Genomic DNA, 19444 nt, shown 5'->3' with positions numbered 1-19444 from the left:
GCTCGCTCAGAAATATCCAGTGGGAATGACAAACAGGAGCCCAAATGCCTGAACACGGGTCACCTCAACTTCAAGTCTAAGGCTTACAATGCTTGTATAAATGGCCTTGACAGGTGACGTCTGAAAGACAGTCACTGCAATCAGAGTATACCTTTCAATTGCCCTCAAATCTCTATCATCTTTCAAGCCAAGGTTGAAAATAGTAGGAATAGGATCCTGGGGCCCTTAGTTCTTCTACAGTGGGTTTGATGAAAATTAAGATAATAGTGCTCAATTGTGCTAAATCCTTTAGGACGAGAGGTGTTTCCTTTCACCATATTTATCTGATTTTGGAAGACTCCAAGAGAGGGTACGTCCTGATTTCTCTCCCCAAACTGCAGAGGAGTTGTTGGTGGTAGGCACACTATGTGAATATAAAGGAGGGTGATGGCCCAATAAATTTTTTCTGGAAGTTTCTGGTGTCATGTTTTAAGTTCGAGGGGTGGAAAACATTGTATATGAACAGTTAAGAGACTTCTGGCAGAGGTAAATTTCTTTGGTAGCTATACACAGGAGTCACAGACTGGTGAAGTCCCTGATATCTGGTTTGGCTAGCACAGGACAGTATTTTGTATTCAAATATCTTTCAATCAGTATAAGCTATCACATTATGTTACTTGCTTAGTCCCTGAGGGCATATGAATCCATCCTCCTGAAACATCACTGACCACATCTCAGATCTCGGCTTCTCTAGATGTGATGTACCTGTTGAGTGTAGCACATGTTATGGTTCCTCTAGCTCTATCTACAAGCTTCTGTGCAGATATAATCAATTTCAGTGTAAAAATGGTGCCACCTGTTCTCTGTTAAGAACCTAGGGTGTCTTATCTGGGGCTGAGAGACATTAAAAATATGGAAGGAAGACCTGTGAATCTAACTTTCCATTTCTTCTCTTCTCCCTGCAGCCCCGACCTTTCAGCCCTCCCATCCATTCTTCCAGCCCTCCTCCGATAGCACCCCTAGCCCGGGCTGAAAGCACTTCTTCAATATCGTCCACCAATTCCTTGAGTGCAGCCACCACTCCCACAGTTGGTAAAAATTACCTCCTCTCTTTTAATTCGTTTGTGGTTTTGACTGGCTACTTTTATGATCTGAAAACCCTAACACCCTGTGTTTCTGGTCAAAATTGTTTTGCTATGTGTTTTGCTACTATCTTCTGACTCTTCTTTTAAAAGCACCTTCTCAGCAAAGAAGGCAAACTGCTTTAACTAAGCAAATAAAAGAATGTGAACACCTGTGTTTTGCAGGAATTCTCTTATGCTATTTCCATACAGAGCTTTTCATAAAAGTAAAGAAGAAATCGTCAAATAATTTAGATATTATTTCCTATAATAAAAATAGTCTCCTTTGAGGGGGGAATGTTTATTTAAATTCCAATCTTGTAACCCATCAGAAATCACAAAATTTAACACTTTTATTTTCTTGAAGCTTTCATTTCTTCATCCCTTTGGTTCTCCTTGTATTGACAGATGGTATAAACATGGGCATTGTGGGACCTGAGAAAACTTTTTGACATTTTTTCTAGTGCTTTTCAGTGATGTGTTGTCAATTTTCCCCGAGACATAAATCATTGCTGGCATTTTCAGTAAATGCCTTTGTGCCTCTTTCCTTATGGTGTGAGGAAAGTGAAAAGTTGATGGCTCAGCTGGATGGTTTTCCCAGGTTTAAATGCCTCATTTTGCCTGGAGCGTCTTCCCTCTTCCCAAGGCTGGTCTCTCTCTACACCTCTTTACCCACCTTCCATAGCTCCTGCTGCCTCTCGTGTTTGCATGGTGTCTCTGACCTGGGCTTTCCCATTCCATTTTTTCCCATTGTCTTCCTTTATTGTCTGAACTCCCTCCAAGTCTCCCATATTATAAACCAGCTGACCCATGCTGCCTTGCTTGGGAGAATCATTAACCAAAGCTGAATAAATTCCTGCTGCTACTTGCCAAAGAAGAGCATGCTACCGAGTTGCCCATGCAAGAAGTAATTTCATCAAAGTCTGAAGCTCTTCTGGAGAAGAAATCCCTCTTTTCCCAGGGAAATAAGTTAAGGGCCCCCATAGAGAATTTCGACCATAGCGTGTGCTCTATGCTTTTCATCAGACTAGCCCCTAATGAATTCTTCAAATTTGGTGAAAGTATAGCCAGCTATCCAATTTCATATGATTTGTTAACAGATATTTAACATTATTTAGATAGCCAAGTCTATTCTGTACCTGCATCACCAATTGGGGCAATTCAGGGCTCCCTGTTTTTAGATGCCTATTAGCTAGTTTCTCTCTAGGTTTTGTTGTTGTTGCTGTTTTGTTTTGTTCTTTTCTGTAACTCGCAACCTTGTTTTTGAACTCTCTTTAATACTCTTGATTGCTACAGCCATTTCCCCCACTCCTGCTCTGTTGTTTTTCTGTTGTTTTTTTCCTCAAGGTCATTTGTTCTACTCACTCCCTGTGATTTTCCTGGTTGTTCAGAGAGGAAAGCAAGGATAATAAACTGTCACTCAGAAAGCAGACCTCAGGTGACCTCAGATGACTATCTAACCTATTCTTTCAACTCATCGAGATTCATAGAGAAAATTGCACACGCAGTGCATTTGACCTGTGGCCACGTTTTGTACCATGTGTTTTTATGCTTTCTGCTGCAGAAATCTCAAATCCTGGCCAGTGACTTTGATTCTTAACACAGCTAGTATGCATTCTTTCAAGATGAACCACTGAGGGGCTGAAAAAAGAAAACAGCCACCTGAGAGGCTGGTCACATTGCTTCATTGCTGAGAGGCATTCTGATTTAATCTGTTTGGTTCTGTTATTTTTATTTGGCTTTCATCTTCCTCACTCTCTTGTTCTTTATTTCCTGCTGCTGCGGGTCACCTGACAGCCACTTCTCTCTGAAATAAATGCACTGTTAATGACTGCCCAGCAGCACCTTGTGCAGTGCTGTTTATTTCTTTTTGGAGAGGATGTTCTTTGGCTGTTCAACACTAAGGGGCTGACTGTTCATGACTGAAATGGAACATCAGCTTAATGTAGTCAAATGGCTTGGGGGAGATAGAATTTCAGCAGCAAATTCCTGACATTTCCCTTCCTCCATTAAGATACTTTTTTGACATTTCCGATGACACTTGTGCCAAAATTGGAACATGTGTGGCAGGCTCTGGATACTTACTATTGGTACTTCCTTATTGCAAAGTTTAATATAATTCAAGGACTAGATTTTTAAGAGCATGTCTGATCTTCCTACAGCAATTCATATAAGAATATGCCCTTGCAAGACTTTGGGTGTAAAATCTTTTTCATGAGACCTGTGATTATAAAGTAGTAAATCCAATGCCATACCTGAAAATAGAACTTTCTGTGCCTTGTCACATTCAAATAATGATGAGTTCCTTTGCAACTGTACTTCGCTGAATTTAAGATACCTTCAGTTAGAAGAAGCACTATTATTTTATATATGACTGAGAAAGGGAGAGGAAAGCTGCCAATTGAGTTAAGGTGCAATACTTTCTTATCATATTGATTTTAAGACCCATCCCAATTTCAGAGAGGTTAGAAAGTGTATGTATTAGAATCAATGAAATATAATACACTCCATTTGTACTGAAGAAAGCTCACAGGACCTTCGCTATTTGATTTTGGGGGGAAAATCCTATTAATATCATGTGAATAAAGAAAATGTTTAAAGTTATTCTATTGTAAGAAACAAACTCCTAGACATTTAGAGATAGAGATAAATAACGAGTTATCTCTAATTATAAATATCCACTGTACTATGTTTCTTATTTCTATAGGCGAGTCATTTCTTTAGATGTTTGCGAAAACTTCCTTTGGCACCCCATTCACAGTGTCAAAAAGACCACTATGAAGACGAGTTTTCTTCATTGTTAAATTCACTATGAATTATATTCCTTCACTGTTAATTATGCATTTTTAATTACATCTTTAACATCCCAGGAATCTGTAATGAATGAACAGTAATCATTTATGGGCACTGCAGGAAGCATGAGATGGACTTTGATGCTTCCTTTGGTGTAAAACTTTGAGCAAAATTGATTTGTATTCAGTACAGGAATATTAACTGTAGCATCTAAAATTTAAAATGTTTCCTCCAAGCCTTTGTCTCTCCCAGCTAGGTGGCAATTCTGATTTAGATAAGCTTTTTGAAAAAATATATCTGTATTAACATCAATTATTCTGAACAAAAAGGAAGACTTTTGGAGGTGGATAGTCCTGATCCCAATTTTGAATTCTCACACTTAATTTTAGTATTTTTTTCCTTCTGTCTTTTTTTTTTTTTTTTGAAAAGCCTGTCTCCAGTACTGGCTTCCCCATGCCAGATCAATCTGAGACAATCTCCACGGTTAGTTCTTAAGGAGATTTTTCTTCTGCACTTGATTGGAGTGTTGCCCTTATTTAAATCAAGCACAGAGCTATCCAACCACCTGTTTTTTAAGTTCTCTGATTTTTTCATATGTTTACTTCTAAGAGCTCAGTGTCCACAACCACGATAAAAAATGATAACTGTTCTGTTCAACCGTTATGAATCATTCTTTTGTAACTTGAGCTCCAAGAACAGTATTGGAGTCTCCTCATTTTAAGGAGATTGTTAATAGAAAATTAGTTCTTCGAAAGAAAGGAATATTCTCCACCATTCCCCATCCTTCCCCAGAGGTAGGTATGAAAAGAAACTGTTACATTGTTACTGCCAATGTAACTTTTTTGTGTCCTATTTTCTAGAGGTATTATGGGGTGTCCTTCTTAGATCCAGTTCCCATTCCTCTCCTATAATATTACAGGAGTTGCATTCACTTATTCTAGCCACCAAGGAAGCCACATGTTTATTAAAAACTGATTGACAGGTGCTATCTTAGAGCCTTAAGAACTGACAGAGTAATTTCCCTGCCTTATCCCCTAAGTCTAGGGGGCAAGCTAGTAGAATGTTTTCCAAGAAGCATAGTTTATGGAATAATTTTACTACCCTCATCCATTTCCTTATCTTACTTCTTTACATTGCAGGGAAGATTCTCCCTTCCTGGACTTTGTACAGAATTTATTCAATTTTCTATTAAAGTTATAATAATACCCTTCATACCTATGGCATTGATGGATCTAAATCACATAGAATAAAACTTCAATTATCTACATTTGTTTGTTGGTGAGGAGGGAGACCGTGTACAGAGATTCAGAATGGTTGGGGTTCAAAGTAACTGCTGTGACCAGTTTACAAAGACATTTGGCCATGCCTAATACTATAGCCAAAGATGGAATTACAATAATGCTGTTCAAAATGAACAGTCCATAACCACCAAGACAGGGGCAAGGTAAATTGAATTTGGATATTGATGAAGTTGAAATGGGATACTTCATTCAGGGACTGAGATTCATACTGTTGCATTTTTATGGTCTCATTAAAAGCTTCCTCTTTCCCCATGGGGAGGAAGGTGCATGCTGGGCAATCCCATTGAGCTGTCAGCGCTCTGTCAGGAGTTTCTGTTGATGGATATATGTCTGGCCACTTGAGAATTGTGTCTGAGTGAAATACACTTGCATGAGTCAATTATTAATGATAGTGCTTTTAACAACTCCCTGAAAAGGTAGGGGTGTGATTTCTTCCATGGAGCTGACTTCAGCGAATTCACAGAGGCTAAAATCTGGCATTTTTAAAATTACCATTTCTTCTCATAGACTTATCATGAAATAAGCACATCACTTTGTTAATACCCTGTCTATAGTCCCAGTGTCTTAGGTTTTGTTTCCTTTTTCCATTAAAATCATTCTTGTGTTTTGATCAGTAAAGTGTGTTGCTTGATTTCATTTGAGATTTGTATTTGCGTTTTTGTTTTCCATTCCTTTATATTTCTTTGGTTCGTAGTGTCAGAAGATGATCTTTTTTATGACAAACTGCCCTCGTTTGAAAGGCGCTGTGAAACGCCTGCAGGTATGGTGCTAGCTGAGTGACCTCTAGATACCTAGACTTTAAAAATCCAAGCCATTATGCCATCTGAATGCTAAACTTCATGGACATGCTGCTCACCTCATGAGTGTCCAGTGTCTCTCAGGTGCACCATTTATTTACTTACTATTCATTGTGGAACTCATGCCACTGAAATGTTTTTTAAGTGAACACATTATAAAGCAGCAGGTTGCATGACAGTTTCTCAGTGAAAAGTTTCAAAAAAGGTGAGATGCCATTGCTTTGTGAGTTTACAAAGGGAGGAATAATTTAACTGCTCAGAATTACACATCCAGTGACTGCTTTTTAATTTAAAATATAGTAGAGCACCGTTAGTAATCCTGTTTTCTCTTTGGCATGTAGGTAAAGGGTGTTTTGTGTCTGGATGTCTAAGGTGATTCCAGGGGAGGGGACGGAAGATACATGACATCTTCCATGAACTTTCAATAGATATGTAATGCCATTGTCATTGAAAACCTCAGCTAAGTTTTATATAACCCACAACTCAGAGTTTATCTTTTTGAAAACACAGAAGGGGATGACATTGAAGAGGAAATAAATACAGCAATTGCTGAATGACAGTTTGCCCAAACTAGTGCAGTTAAAATATGCTGACGCCCCTGCATGGCCAGGAAGACTTCTGCTCCATGCTCACCAGCACCAAGTACCAAGCTACCAGCAACATGTGCCCATCCCTTTAGGCCTCCATAGCTTTGCTTTTGCTTTCTGTTTCCCAAACTAAAACAAAAAACAAAAGTCAAACCACAGATTGCCAGCCTTCCCTTTTTCCTGCACGCTAATGGCATGCAGTGCCTCCCCCCTCCCCCCTGGTGAGATTAATGACCTGCTCTGTAACTCATACTGTGTCCTTCTCTCTCCCTCTCCTTAACCTTTCCCATCCCGCTTCAACTCCTGGCCATACAGAGAATGAACAGCCTTCCCTCGTTTGGTTTGACAGAGGAAAGTTTTATTTGACTTTTGAAGGTAAGTAGTACATAGCATACCAGATTCTAATTTATCCTCCCTTCATGCTTTTTCCGCATCTGCATTTTTAAATCCCAGTTCTCTTCAAAAGACCTGGTCTCACTTTCTATATAAAAATGCTATGGCTACTTAGAAAATATTAAATACTAAAGGAAATATTCCATGAATTTGGTTTGTAGGGGATCTTCAATTTTTTCATATTAAAAATTAAAGATCATTTGCAGTTAATATTGGTTACTTAATTAACTGTGTTAAATTGAAAAAAAAAAAAGAAAAAACACCTTTTTTGGGCAAGGAACTTAACTCTGTCAACCAGGGCCCTCTCCTAACTCTTTTGCAAATGCAACGCAACAAATATAAGGACGTTTTTGGTCGGAATTGGCATTTAACTTTGCTTTGGATAATTAATATTTCAGATACAATGTCCATTATTGTAAAATGTAAATGTGTAAATATTCTTATGACAAGGAATGCTGCGTGGGAGATCAGAAAAGTGAGGAGAAGAAAAAATTATTTTAGTTAAGTTCTATTTACATCTTCTGAAATGGAAATAGCAACTGGAATGACTAGTAAAATGGACAACTACCACTGGACTTGCCATTTTAGAAGATGGAAGAAAATATACATAAATATAATGTCAGATATCTAACCTCAATGTTGGATAATTTGTTATATTCTGTATTAAGGATAAGCATTCTCCTGTTTTATATTTAAATTCTAACTCTTTTTAACAGGCCAGGCATTTGATAAAATGGCTCGTTTAGATAATGATATAGGAAAAATTAAGTAATTCTACTTAATTAATGGACTATCTTGCACACATATATCATTGAAACCTCTACTTTCTACGATTTTAAATAACTAAGTTTATCTTGGGATTAAAAAGTTGGCCAAAAAATATTCTACTCTAAGAATTGAATCTAAATATTGACCTTTTGGTGTTTCATGACAACAAAAAGAACTTTCCTAACTTAAGTGTGTGTTTTAGGACAATTGTAAAAATCAGAATGACTGATACAGATTTTTAAGTAGTTTGTGTGGTGTGGCTTTTTTCTCTTAACAGTGACTTTCCCTTGCAAGATGGTCCCAGAAATGGAAGTCCTTAGTTTGGAGTAGCTTGGATAGCAGCAGGAAATATTGTCTGATTTAAAGCTTCCCAAATACTTGATGTCTGTCCTCAGTCAGGCAGAGAACAGGCGGATAGGCAGTCTTTAGGGGAGGATGCATCTTTTCCACATGATATTGGAAACCTTCATTGCCTCAGGCCATTAATTTTGTAATAACCAAGATGCAAAATCCACAAACTTATTACCTTCTAAACTTTCTCTTCAAATCAGATGGAATTAAAAAATGCACAGGTGTCTTTTTACTGATCAGCACATGTCAAAGGAAAAGCTACAGTTGAATAGCTTTGTTGGTGATCCTGACTTACAGCTAACACCTGCATGGGCAAAGGCTCTTTTGGTCACATTAGAAGTTGTAGTTTACCTGCTTTAACCAGGAAATTAAGCCATATGCTACCAGCGACCTTCAAGTAATGTCTGGAGCTCCAAAAAAATATTTCGTAATTTTTTGTTTGTGCAGTTTGTTTTGGCTTTGCAGTATCTATTGGCTGGTTTGCTTGCATTTTGGTTTGGATTTCTTTAAACAGAGAGAGGTAGACTTTCTTTGAAGATACCAATCTAAAGACAGCTTTTGGTTGTTGGCTTCTTTGTTTTTAAAATATGCATTATCGATCAAATATAAGTATTAATAAACATGTGGAATCACATTTTTTTCATTTTAGGAAAAGAAAATATTTGTTAGTATATTTCAGGGTATCTAAAGTTGGTAACATTGCCATTCTAATTAGTAAGGTTCAAATTCCTTAAGCATCTCAATTTGAGCCAAGAGAAGTCATACAAGAAAGTGGTTGAATAGAAGTTAATCAGAATCTCTAGTTCTGTGTTAGCTTCATCCTGGACACTGCTCAAGGCTGGAAAGTATAGACAAGGCTTCTCAAGGGACTATAGAAGCAGCCATGTCATAAATGTGTCCCTACTTATCTCATCAAGAAATGCTCATGCAGATGAAAGTGTGCTACAATGAACTTCAAGGGAAGACTTAGGAGAAGCTAAAAATCACACCTTACCTCCTGAAACTAAAAGTGACACAAGGATGGCTAATGTTTTAAGGATGGAAAAGTTTGTTTTCATCATTTACGTACACTAGTCTCAGGTAGTTTTAGTTAGTGCAACATGGAATGACTTTTTAATTTCCGGCTGTGGTGATAGAATGGCATAGAAACAATGACATGTTAAATTGCCTGGAAAATAGTGCCCCTGCCCAAATTTTAAACTCCACAAAGATGATCATTCGACATGTTTCATGGAACAGCACTGCTAGAATATTCTTCCAGGGCACTCTGGAATTACCTACGTGTGTTATTATTAATGTTAATTATCATTATTTTCAATTCTTTATTCAGGGAATGCAGAAGAGGAAGAAAGATTCCTGGGTCAAAATATTCATTTGTTCTAAATAGCTTTTAAATTATTATTTGTTGGCATCTAAATAGTGTTTTCCTCACGTTCAAAACCTCGGCCTGTCTTATCCGTTGCTTTGTTCTTACAGTGCTCTAGGCACTGTGGTTATCCAGCCAGCGTCTGAGCCACTGACCGATCAACCAACTCAGTAACGAACCTCGCCTATGAACTTATTTAGCGATAACATGAGATGCTTCACACCTCCAAATTTAACTTAGCAAGAGAGATAGAAAGGTGTTTAGACCAGAGATCCCCAACCTTTTCGGCACCAGAGACCAGTCTGTGAAAGACATTTTTCCCACGGACGGGGGCGGTGGGGGGTGGGGGTGGGGGAGGGTGTTCAGGCGGTCATGGGAGTGATGGGGAGTGATGGGGAGTGATGGGGAGTGACGGGGAGTGATGGGGAGTGATGGGGAGTGATGGGGAGTGATGGGGAGTGATGGGGAGTGACGGGGAGCAGCTGGTGAAGCTTTGCTCCCTTGCCTGCTGCTCATCTCCTGCTGTGCAGCCGGGTTCCTAACAGGCTGCGGACAAATAGCAGTCCTCACCCTGGGGGGTCGGGGACTCCTGTGTTAGACGATAGTTCTAACTCACAAGAGTTCCAAAACTTGTCTTGATGGCTTACTTTTATACACAATTTCACACACACACACAAAAATTCACTGAAATTTAATCTAAGTTAAGCTTTAAAAAAAAGGTAGAGGTTACAAAAGGTAGTAGCTGTTTAAATTCATTCATCCAGGAGTATACCCTACTACAGCTATCAAGTATTCTTCTGAGATGGAAGGAAGGGAAAGATATTTCCATAACAAGTAGAAGATGTGACTGTTAGGTAGTTGAATAATTCCCTAGGGCATTCGAACTTCAAGATGTTTTCAGAAATGTGCTCTCCCTCTCTTTGTTTAGCTTATTTAACTACAAAATCATCTTGTATCTTGTAATGGAAAAAAAAAGACCTACAACCATGCATTCTTGAGTGTCATCTTCCCCGCTGTGCGTACAGCCACTCCCTCACTCCTCTCTAGACCACTCCGTGCTGCTCTTTATGAGTCTTGTTCCCACCAGCTTTCAGGAATGTCACTGTCCTTAGCAACACCCTTATCTGCGTTCCCAGGCTCTCTGCCAAACACCACCTGTTTCCTTCTCTGCATCCCAGCTCTCTCCAGGGGCCATGGCTTCTCTGGTAGCACTCTCCACAGAAAGTTCTTCAGTCTTCTGTGGGCCTTAAGTCATGGGACTACAAGTTCTCCCAACTCCCCACTGCTACTTCCAACTTCCGCTCCCAATGTGAAAAGCAGCCATTCGCTCATCCCACCTTTTACTTATCGCTGTCCACCAGTGACCTACGTATGGAGCGTTCCTCTGCATTCATCTGCAGGCTTAGAAATGACACTAGCAGCCCCTTTTCACCCTCTTCTCCCCTCATTCCCTCGCTTCATTTTGTGACAAAGATTCCATGGGCATGATCCGTCCAACACCCTCGCTCCAGGGCCTCTTTGACTTCAGGTCCAATAAAGTTTCCCTCCGCTCAGTAACCCACACATCTGGCCACATCTTGGAAATGGTCCCCACTGGCAAGTGTCATTTTTGGCTATTTCAGAACTAACAATTTGTCCCCCTTCCTGTACTTCAAGAACTATTTTAGGCAGTGATTCTTTCATTCAACAAATATTTATTGAGTACTACTGTGTGCCAGCACTGTCCTAGGCACTCCCCTGTAGGGGACAAAACAGAAAAAATTCCCTGTCACCGTGGAGCTTACATTTTAATGTGGAGAATGAAAAATAAGAAGATAAATAAGTGAAATATATAGCACGGAGATGGTAATAACTTCTACATAAAAAAATAAAATAGGGAAGGAGAATGGAGCATATTGTGGGTTTGAAAATAAATAAATAGGAGGACCTGAGGTGATAAAAGTAATAATTAATAACTAACACCCGAGTGCTTACTACATGAAAAGTGCATTTCATCTATTATCTCATTTCATCTGCACAACTCACTGATGAAGCAATTCAGATTCAGATAACATAAGTGACTTTTGCAGAATCACTTAGCCAGGAAGAGGCAGAGTAGGGATTGAAACGCAAGCTGCCTAGCTGGAAATCTGGGCTGATGTTCTGCTCCGTGTCCATGATCTCATTCAGCCTGCCAACAGCCCCTTGAGACAGGTGATGCTGGCGGATTTTTCCAACTCTGCTAATCTTCCAACTTCCTAGTCCCCTGACTACACCTTATCTTTGACGTTGTTGAAACCTCTCCTCTCATGTCCACCCCACTCTCATTCAATCCGCTGGCCAAGCCTACATTCAAGTTTTCTTCTTGAGCCAGATTAGACCCCATGGAGGAAAAGTATGTTTCTATACAACGAGAGCTACATTTTCCTCTTTGGAACTATGTTGTCTATGTGAAAAAATGAACTCGGATATTTTTAACTTCTGACCTCCTTTAGTAGGTTAGTAAATATCCCTACTTGTTAATTGGTAAGACATAATCATAGCCATGGACCACTGAACTTTCTTCACCTTGACAATAGTAATAGCATCCTGTAAGAAGCAAACAGGTCAAATTTTTCACATATGACCAGAAGGTATTAATTCATTCTTCTGAGAGTCGCTAGAGAAAGAAAAATTGAAAGGCCTAACCAATTTTCTGGGGAGGAGCTGTTTTGCTAAATTCACAGTATTCTTCAAGTGGGGAGTGTCCACTAATTGTCCTTGTCCCACTATAGGCCCTTTTCAATCAATTATGCAGTAAAGTTATCAAGTACCCAACTCTGCAAATCACAGTGTTAAGTACAACTAAGCTGGGGAAACTATATAGAAACATAAAAAGTGATACAAGACTGTCTTCATTAAAAATGTTAAAATCACACGCACTCCCTAGCTAATCTGAATTTTCATATGTATACTACCTTGTGAATGTAAAATATAAAGTCCTTTCTGTTCATAACTGAAGCTCACAGAGAGTTTTTAAAATAGTCTAAACCTGTGAAGAAGATTCAAATGGAGCTGAGCCTGCAAAATATTCTACCAGGCAGATCTGCTGAGGGTTTCAGAATTTACTCAACCTCTTCACGAGAAATTAGTGGCCTGATTCTGAAAATCTCTGGGACTGACCAACAAGCTGATATTTCACTTGATTTCCTATTCTTTGAGGCAGGTACCTTGTCTCACTTACGTTTAGTGTGTGACTGTCATGCTGGAGATAGACAGGAAAGTCAGTAAGAGAGAAGCCTCTTTCTTTATTCTACTCACTCTGGACGCCAAACATGTGGAGTGTTTCCCTTCACACTAAACAACTCTGACATTAACTACCTGGAGTTAGGCAGACCCCATGGGTTAAGGCTCAGTCCCACAAGCCTGCGCCCTCGCTTCACATGCCAGTCACGGTTGCATGGAATCACTGACTGTAGGTGATTAAGTCAACGTCCAGACTCTCTCCTCTCCCAGAGGTTGGGGGACAGGACAGAAAGTTCCAATCCTCTAACCAACCAGCCCCCATCCTCCAAGAGTCACCTCATTAGTATAAACTCAGGTATGGTTGAAAGAGGCTTTTTATGAATAACAAAAAAACCCTCTCTAAGCCTCTCGCTCAAGAAATCACAAGGGTTTGAGGAGCTCTGAGCCAGAAACTCCGACGAAGACCAAATATGTGTTGCTTAACATTGTAGTCAGCAAAGCGCCCCCTTGTTTTAGCCCTGATGTGCAGGCCAAATTATGTGAATGGGCTGCCAGGGACAACGTGAGTGTACAGAATTCACATCAGAACTCTATCCAATTAAATGCTCGTGGGAAAGCTTAAGAGTTGGTGGCAGCTTCTATCCCAAGTCGCCAAGCAAAGCGTACCTGGTTGGTGAAAAGATGATTTTATTTGGATTCAGCGTATCCAGAGTACTGCTGCTGATACCAGTACTGCTGTTGCGGTATCACCGATGAGCCCTCACCATGGGCCTCACCTTCTGCTAATTACTCCCTGGCCGCAAACTCGTGTAATCCACACAGCAACTGAGTGAAGCGGGCGCTACCGGTACTCACATTTTACAGATGGGTAAACAGAGGCTCTGAGAATTTAGGTTACATCCCCAAAATAACACAGTCAGTCAGTGGGTAAATTGGTTCAAGGGGAGTTTGTGCTATGTTATAAAACCAAAGTTCCTAACCACTATAATATTCAAAACCTTACTGTGCCACTCAATAACCATGTGATTTTGAGAATTTAATGTCTCTGAGTTTCTGTTTTGTAATTTTTAAAGTGGAGGGTATAATACCCACCTGGCAGGATAATTGGGAAAATCAAGTAAGATAGATTTTTTTGGTTTATTAACGTACTATACACAATATGAAAGGCTTTTTGGTTTGGTTTAGTTTTTATTTAGACCTTATGGTTTAGAGCAGTTTTAGGTTCAAAGTAAGATTGAGGGGAAGGTACAGAGATTTCCCGTTCACCCTCTGCCCCCACACATGCACAATCTTCCTCATCTGAGTGGGACATTTGTTACAATTGATGAACCTGCATTGACACAGCATAGGCACCTAAAGTCTATAGTTTACATTAGGGTTCACTCTTGCTGTTTTATAGTCTATTGGTTTGGGCAAATGTATAATGACTTGTATCTATCATTATGATATCCTACAGAGTTTTTTCACTGCCCTAAAAATCCTCTGAGCTCTGCTTATTCATCCTTTCCCAGTCTTCCAACCCCTGGCAACCACTGATCTTTTTACTGGTTCCATAGTTTTTCTTTTTCCAGAATATCATATAGTTGGAATCATACAGTGTGTAGCTTTTTTCAGATTGGCTTCTTTCACTTAATAATATGAATTTAAGACTCCCCCGTGTCTTTTTTAAGACTTCATAGCTCTGAAACGTTTCTATTTTTCGTACTCTGCATTCAAACTTCCTAAGGAGAATTAAAGGAAGGGGCCAAGAAGTTTCTGTACTAAGATGAATTTGTTTCTTATTTCTGGTATTTTCCTGGTCTCTGAAGTGACCTCTCTGGTTTCTGGTAATGACTAAGGCCAGGAGCTTCCTCTCATATCTCCATCAGACTCACTGATGGTGTATTTTCTTCTCATATGACCATAACAGTCCAAAACACACAGTTATTTCTGAATGTGTCTCTCATGCAAAAGAAAATGAATATAATTCAATAATTTTAAAATATGTGAATGTTGGACAGCTTTTGCTTTGCTCAAGATCAAAGTCTTTTATTCTCCAACAAAGGAGATGAAGCCTGAGTTTGAGTCACACTAGTCTGGGTGCAAAAGTATATTATATAATAGTGTTTCTCATTTGATTGGTGTTAACAAATGAAGACTAAATAAGAACAGCACAAAAGCTAAGCCCCTAAAAGAAGAGTTGTTATGTGTAGCAATTTCAAAACCTGAAGCATAAGTTAAATAGTTCCCTAGATCAGGAAAAGGGAGAGTTAGTGATGAATAGAAAAGCTAAAGACTGTTCACTCGTGTGTTTCTTCTTTCAGTGGTTAACCAGCATTCTCTGAGCTGCTCTTAGCTATCAGCCCCTGGGTAGGAATTATGGAGGTAAAACCATATGGCTTCTGCCTTCTAGGAAGTCACGAGAAATAGAAGAGTTAGGACTTCCTACAAAAGGTATACTGTAGTAAATGCCATAAGAGAATTGTAAAAAAAAAAAAAAATGCTGGAAATGTAAGAATAATGGATAGATTTTTAACTGGGAAGAACCTGGGAGAGCTTCTTAGAGACACAGGGACTTTGACCTGTGTCAAAAGGTCATGGTCAAAAGGTCAAAAGGTAAGGGATGGAGGACTTTAGACATCAAAAATTGTTCCAACTTGAAGAATGGCTTGAGCAAAGGCATTAAGGTGATACTAACTATACTCAAGGATGACATACTCAGGGATGATATCCACATTATACCCAGGAATGGTATCCATGTTATATTCAGTAAATACTGGGAGAGGCCAGGAATGTTTTAAGAAATGATCCTGAAAAGTAAGTAGAGATCATATTCCAAAAGGCTTTAAATACTGAAAGAAGGAATTTGATTACAATCTTTATGCAAGGTGGAACTTTGAGAAATTTTTGAGAGAGGAAGTGGCAGGATCATCTTTGATTTCTAGGATTAGCGACTCTGAGAACCTGGAGGATTTACTGAAGCAGTTCGGGAGAAGTAGTAAGCAACCGACAGTACCATTTTCAAGGAGAGATTTGAAAAACACCATTGGGGTAGGCACATTTGACATCTAATAGGTTGTGGAAAATAAGTGAACACTTCCATTCTGAGACATAGGGAGAAGGGTGCTGTTGTAAACCAGGAGAAAGCAGACTCCAAGAGCACTAGATTTGGTCAGAAAGAATGAGCTGTTTTGGAGACGTCTCAGTTTTGAAGTCCTGCACACCATCCCTGTAGTATGAGTCCAGGAGTAAGCAGACTGTGTACATGTGGGAATCATTTGCTTAGAGGTGAGGGCTGAATCCAGGGAGGTGAGTGCTTACCCTTGGAGCAAGTCTGTATCAGGAGCTATATGGGAAAAGGAAGGCATTGTAGCTTGGAACTTGCTCCATTGGATGTTTTCTTTAAATAGCCACACAAATATTAATGGTTAATTTCAAATGCACAACATATAATTGATATGTGTTTGTGGTATATATTAAGTGCCTAGATCTTTTGCTGATATGCTCTCTCTCAGTTGTTCGTGGTCCGGGGGACCACCTAACCGGCTCACCCAGCTGCACTCTCAGTATGACCATTAACCTAAGTACCAAACAGGAAAATTGCAGACACCAAGCCTAGAAGGAAAATACCAGCTTCTAGAAGGACATTATTGCAAATACAAGTTATCATAGAGGTGACATCCTGCCTCTTTTCCCTAACTGCTGCCTGTCCATGCCTTTGTCCTCTCTTGGGTGTGTTCTCTTCATCTGCCTTATAATCTTCTATCTCTTTCTCCTTTTCCCTCCTTCTGATACACAGACATGAACACTCAACACTGAACACCATATGAAACTGAAGGAGTTTTTAATATTTGTAGTGTACATCAAACAAAATGGTAATGACATATAACGCTTACAAATAATTGAGTAACAAATTTTGTATCTCTTGGCTTATAAATAGAAAGAAAATTGGTTTTTTAATAGGGCGCTTCATTTTTCTTTTTCCATGAGGTGGGAGCTCTTGCAAAGAATTTAACATTCCCTGCCTACCCCCACAATAAACTTATAGACATGTAAGTCATGTTCAAAAGGAGGAATTAGTTGCTTATTGTGATATTATAGAGTTTCTAAAACACTCCTCAAAGTAGCTGCAGTGTGTCTAGACCTACTCATAGTTAATATTCTCTAGCAGAAATTAGGGCTGTCTTCATATGTTAAAATGCATGTGCACAAAATTGATTATGATGGACACATAGCAAAATGCTAAGGTTGCTATGTTTACTAATTCTGCAGTAGGTCGGTATCTGATAGGGGAAACAATGAACCAATCCGTAGAACATGGCCTTGATAATGTTGCTATAGGGACACATATAGTTGTGGCTGTATTCATTCAATCAGTAACTGAGTCCCTACTATGTGTTCAGTACTATGACAGGTACTGGGGCTGCAGTCAGGAGCAAGAAAGACACTTTTCTACCTTCATGGAGCATAGAAGCCAGACATTAAAGTGGTTACAATAACACGTAGAGATTGTTATAACTCAGGAGATAGGGTGCTTTGGAGGCACCCAGAGGAAAGACAGCCTGGCCTAGAAGTTAGGGAGAGCTTCCAGAGGAATAGACAGGAGTGACTTTTAAGTCTACACAAAGTATGCCTTGAAGAAAGATAAGAGGTTGCTGAGTTAGATTTATGATAAAAAAAAAAAACTTATGTAATGTGTAGCTGTCAATCTAAAGGCATATTGGGTATTATCCTAGATATTAGAAACAGGAAAAAGAGTCCTCATTTTACTTATTAGTTTACTCTTAGTGCACACACATGCATGTACACACACACACCCATATAGATAGAGAAAAATATATGGAATATGCATATATATAGATATATACATATACACAGAGAGAGAGAGAGTGCGAATTAGCCTTCTGAGTCTAAATTCTAGTGTCAGCATGATGTGACTTTAGGGAAGCTACTTAACCTAAGTCTTAGTTTCCTTCTCTGGAAATTGGAGTAGTAATGGATGACTAGGAAACAGTAACATATTTCATAGGTTTATAGTGCTTGTAGTCAAGATTAAATAGTCAAGTACGAGGTCGGTGCATGCAAAGTGTTCAATAATGATTAGCTATCAACCACTGCTGTCCAACTTCCCACATCCCCGAACTGCCCTGCTTTGGAAAAGGTCAGGTTGTTGCATTCTAGTCTTCTTCCACATAAAACATCTGGCAACTCGACCTTCAGTGAGTTGTTCCAAGGCGCCCCGTCCTCGTCAAAAGGGACAACAAACAGTCTTTCCTAGGCTGTTTATGGGGCAGGAGAATGACCTGGAAGCAGAATGCCTCCTCTCTGCTATGCACTCACCCCCCACCACCAGCCGCCACCACAGCCTGGCAGTAAAGCTGACTTGTTGAGACCAATGATCTGCCTGGTGATACACTCCTCGGGGTGCTGTGTTCACGCTGATGGGAGATGTTGGAAGAGAATCTGTTATCCTCTTTTTTATTAAAGAATTTGTAAATCAAGGCCTTTCAGCAGATTTGACAAGTAATTTCAAACTTCCTGAGAAAAGAATGGAGAAGCTGAGAATCACCAGAGGGATCTATTTTACCTTTACATAGTCGGAAGCCTTCATCATGCGTAGCATTTTTTTTCTTTTTAACTGAAGTATAGTTGATGTACAATCACATAAGTTACAGGTGTGAAGTATAGTGATTCACAATTTTTAAAGGTGATTCTCCATTTATAGCTATTATAGAATGTTAGCTATATTCCTCGTGCTGTACAATATATCCGTGTAGCTTATTTTACACATAATAATTTGTAGAATAGCCTCTTATTATAGGTCTTTTGAGAAGAGCTGTCCACAGATGGAGGCAGCCTATGCATTGGACTCCCGGCTCTGACTCCCCCGGAGGACCCCTGATGACCCCCTCAGAAAGAAGAGCTGACATAGTGAATGAAGAAAGGATTCAAAGAGGTGATGCCAAGACTCAGGAGAAACTCCCATTTCTAGGCCCTTGTATGTGTGTGGAGTTAACGTATTTTATGAATACCATATAACAGATCAATACCATCAATACCCCTAACAGATTTTAGTCAATTACTTGTGAAAGGCCTTTGTAAACTCTAAAGTACTATACAAACGTAATCACTTCTTAAAATAATAATTAACATTAATGAATACTTAATATGTGCTTAGAGTTTTACATTCCCTGTTTTATTTATTAAATCAAAAGTTGATTTGGGGTCATCAAGACAAGGCCTTAGGGTGAGTCATTGCCTTTAAGATTTTAACCCTTTTGTAGTGATATCTTCAACTATTTTGCAACATGTATGTGGTAATAATTTCTGCTAGGGCGTAGACTTTCAGCAGACAGGAATTTTCACGCACTTCTTCCTCTTCTGCTGGCTCTGCTGCACTAAGTCGCCAAGATATAAGTAGATAGGGCCTTGGGCTTCTTTTCCTGCTGGCACACATTCACACAGACAGTGTGTGCAACTTAACAGTTGTGCTTCCCGGTCTTATATTCAGAGTAACTGCAGCATTGCTTCCCCTAAGATTTGATTTAGAGGCTTGAGCTATGCCTCTGAGAAAACACAAAAGGTTTTTCTGGAGAAGTGTCACAAAGGAGCAAGGGTGAGGTTAATTTTTCAAGGATGTTTGTTTTGGTGACTTTCAGAAGTTGCAATTGTCATTGTAGAAGGTGAGTCCAGGAAGGGGAAGAAGTTACTTAATGCTGATTACTCCTTTCCTGGATTTTGCCTTTTTTGGACTCTGCTCACAGCCCATTCCCCGGGAAACTGGCAGCTCAAATAGCAGGCTTTC

The 19444-nt window shown here is 39.4% G+C and overlaps 1 protein-coding gene across 1 annotated transcript in view; it reads left to right on the top strand.

The window, feature by feature from the left end:
- Positions 1-19444, top strand: part of SGIP1 (SH3GL interacting endocytic adaptor 1) — a 212021-nt gene that overhangs the window by 150741 nt on the left and 41836 nt on the right. The window contains exon 16 of the mRNA XM_057717165.1: positions 945-1071. Coding sequence (XP_057573148.1) covers positions 945-1071 — 127 coding nt within the window. The remainder of the gene's footprint in view (positions 1-944; positions 1072-19444) is intronic.

This window comes from Hippopotamus amphibius, chromosome 1 (assembly GCF_030028045.1).
Source record: "Hippopotamus amphibius kiboko isolate mHipAmp2 chromosome 1, mHipAmp2.hap2, whole genome shotgun sequence".
In the NCBI taxonomy this organism is placed as follows: Eukaryota; Metazoa; Chordata; class Mammalia; order Artiodactyla; family Hippopotamidae; genus Hippopotamus; species Hippopotamus amphibius.
This window is presented reverse-complemented; position numbering and strand designations above follow the sequence as displayed.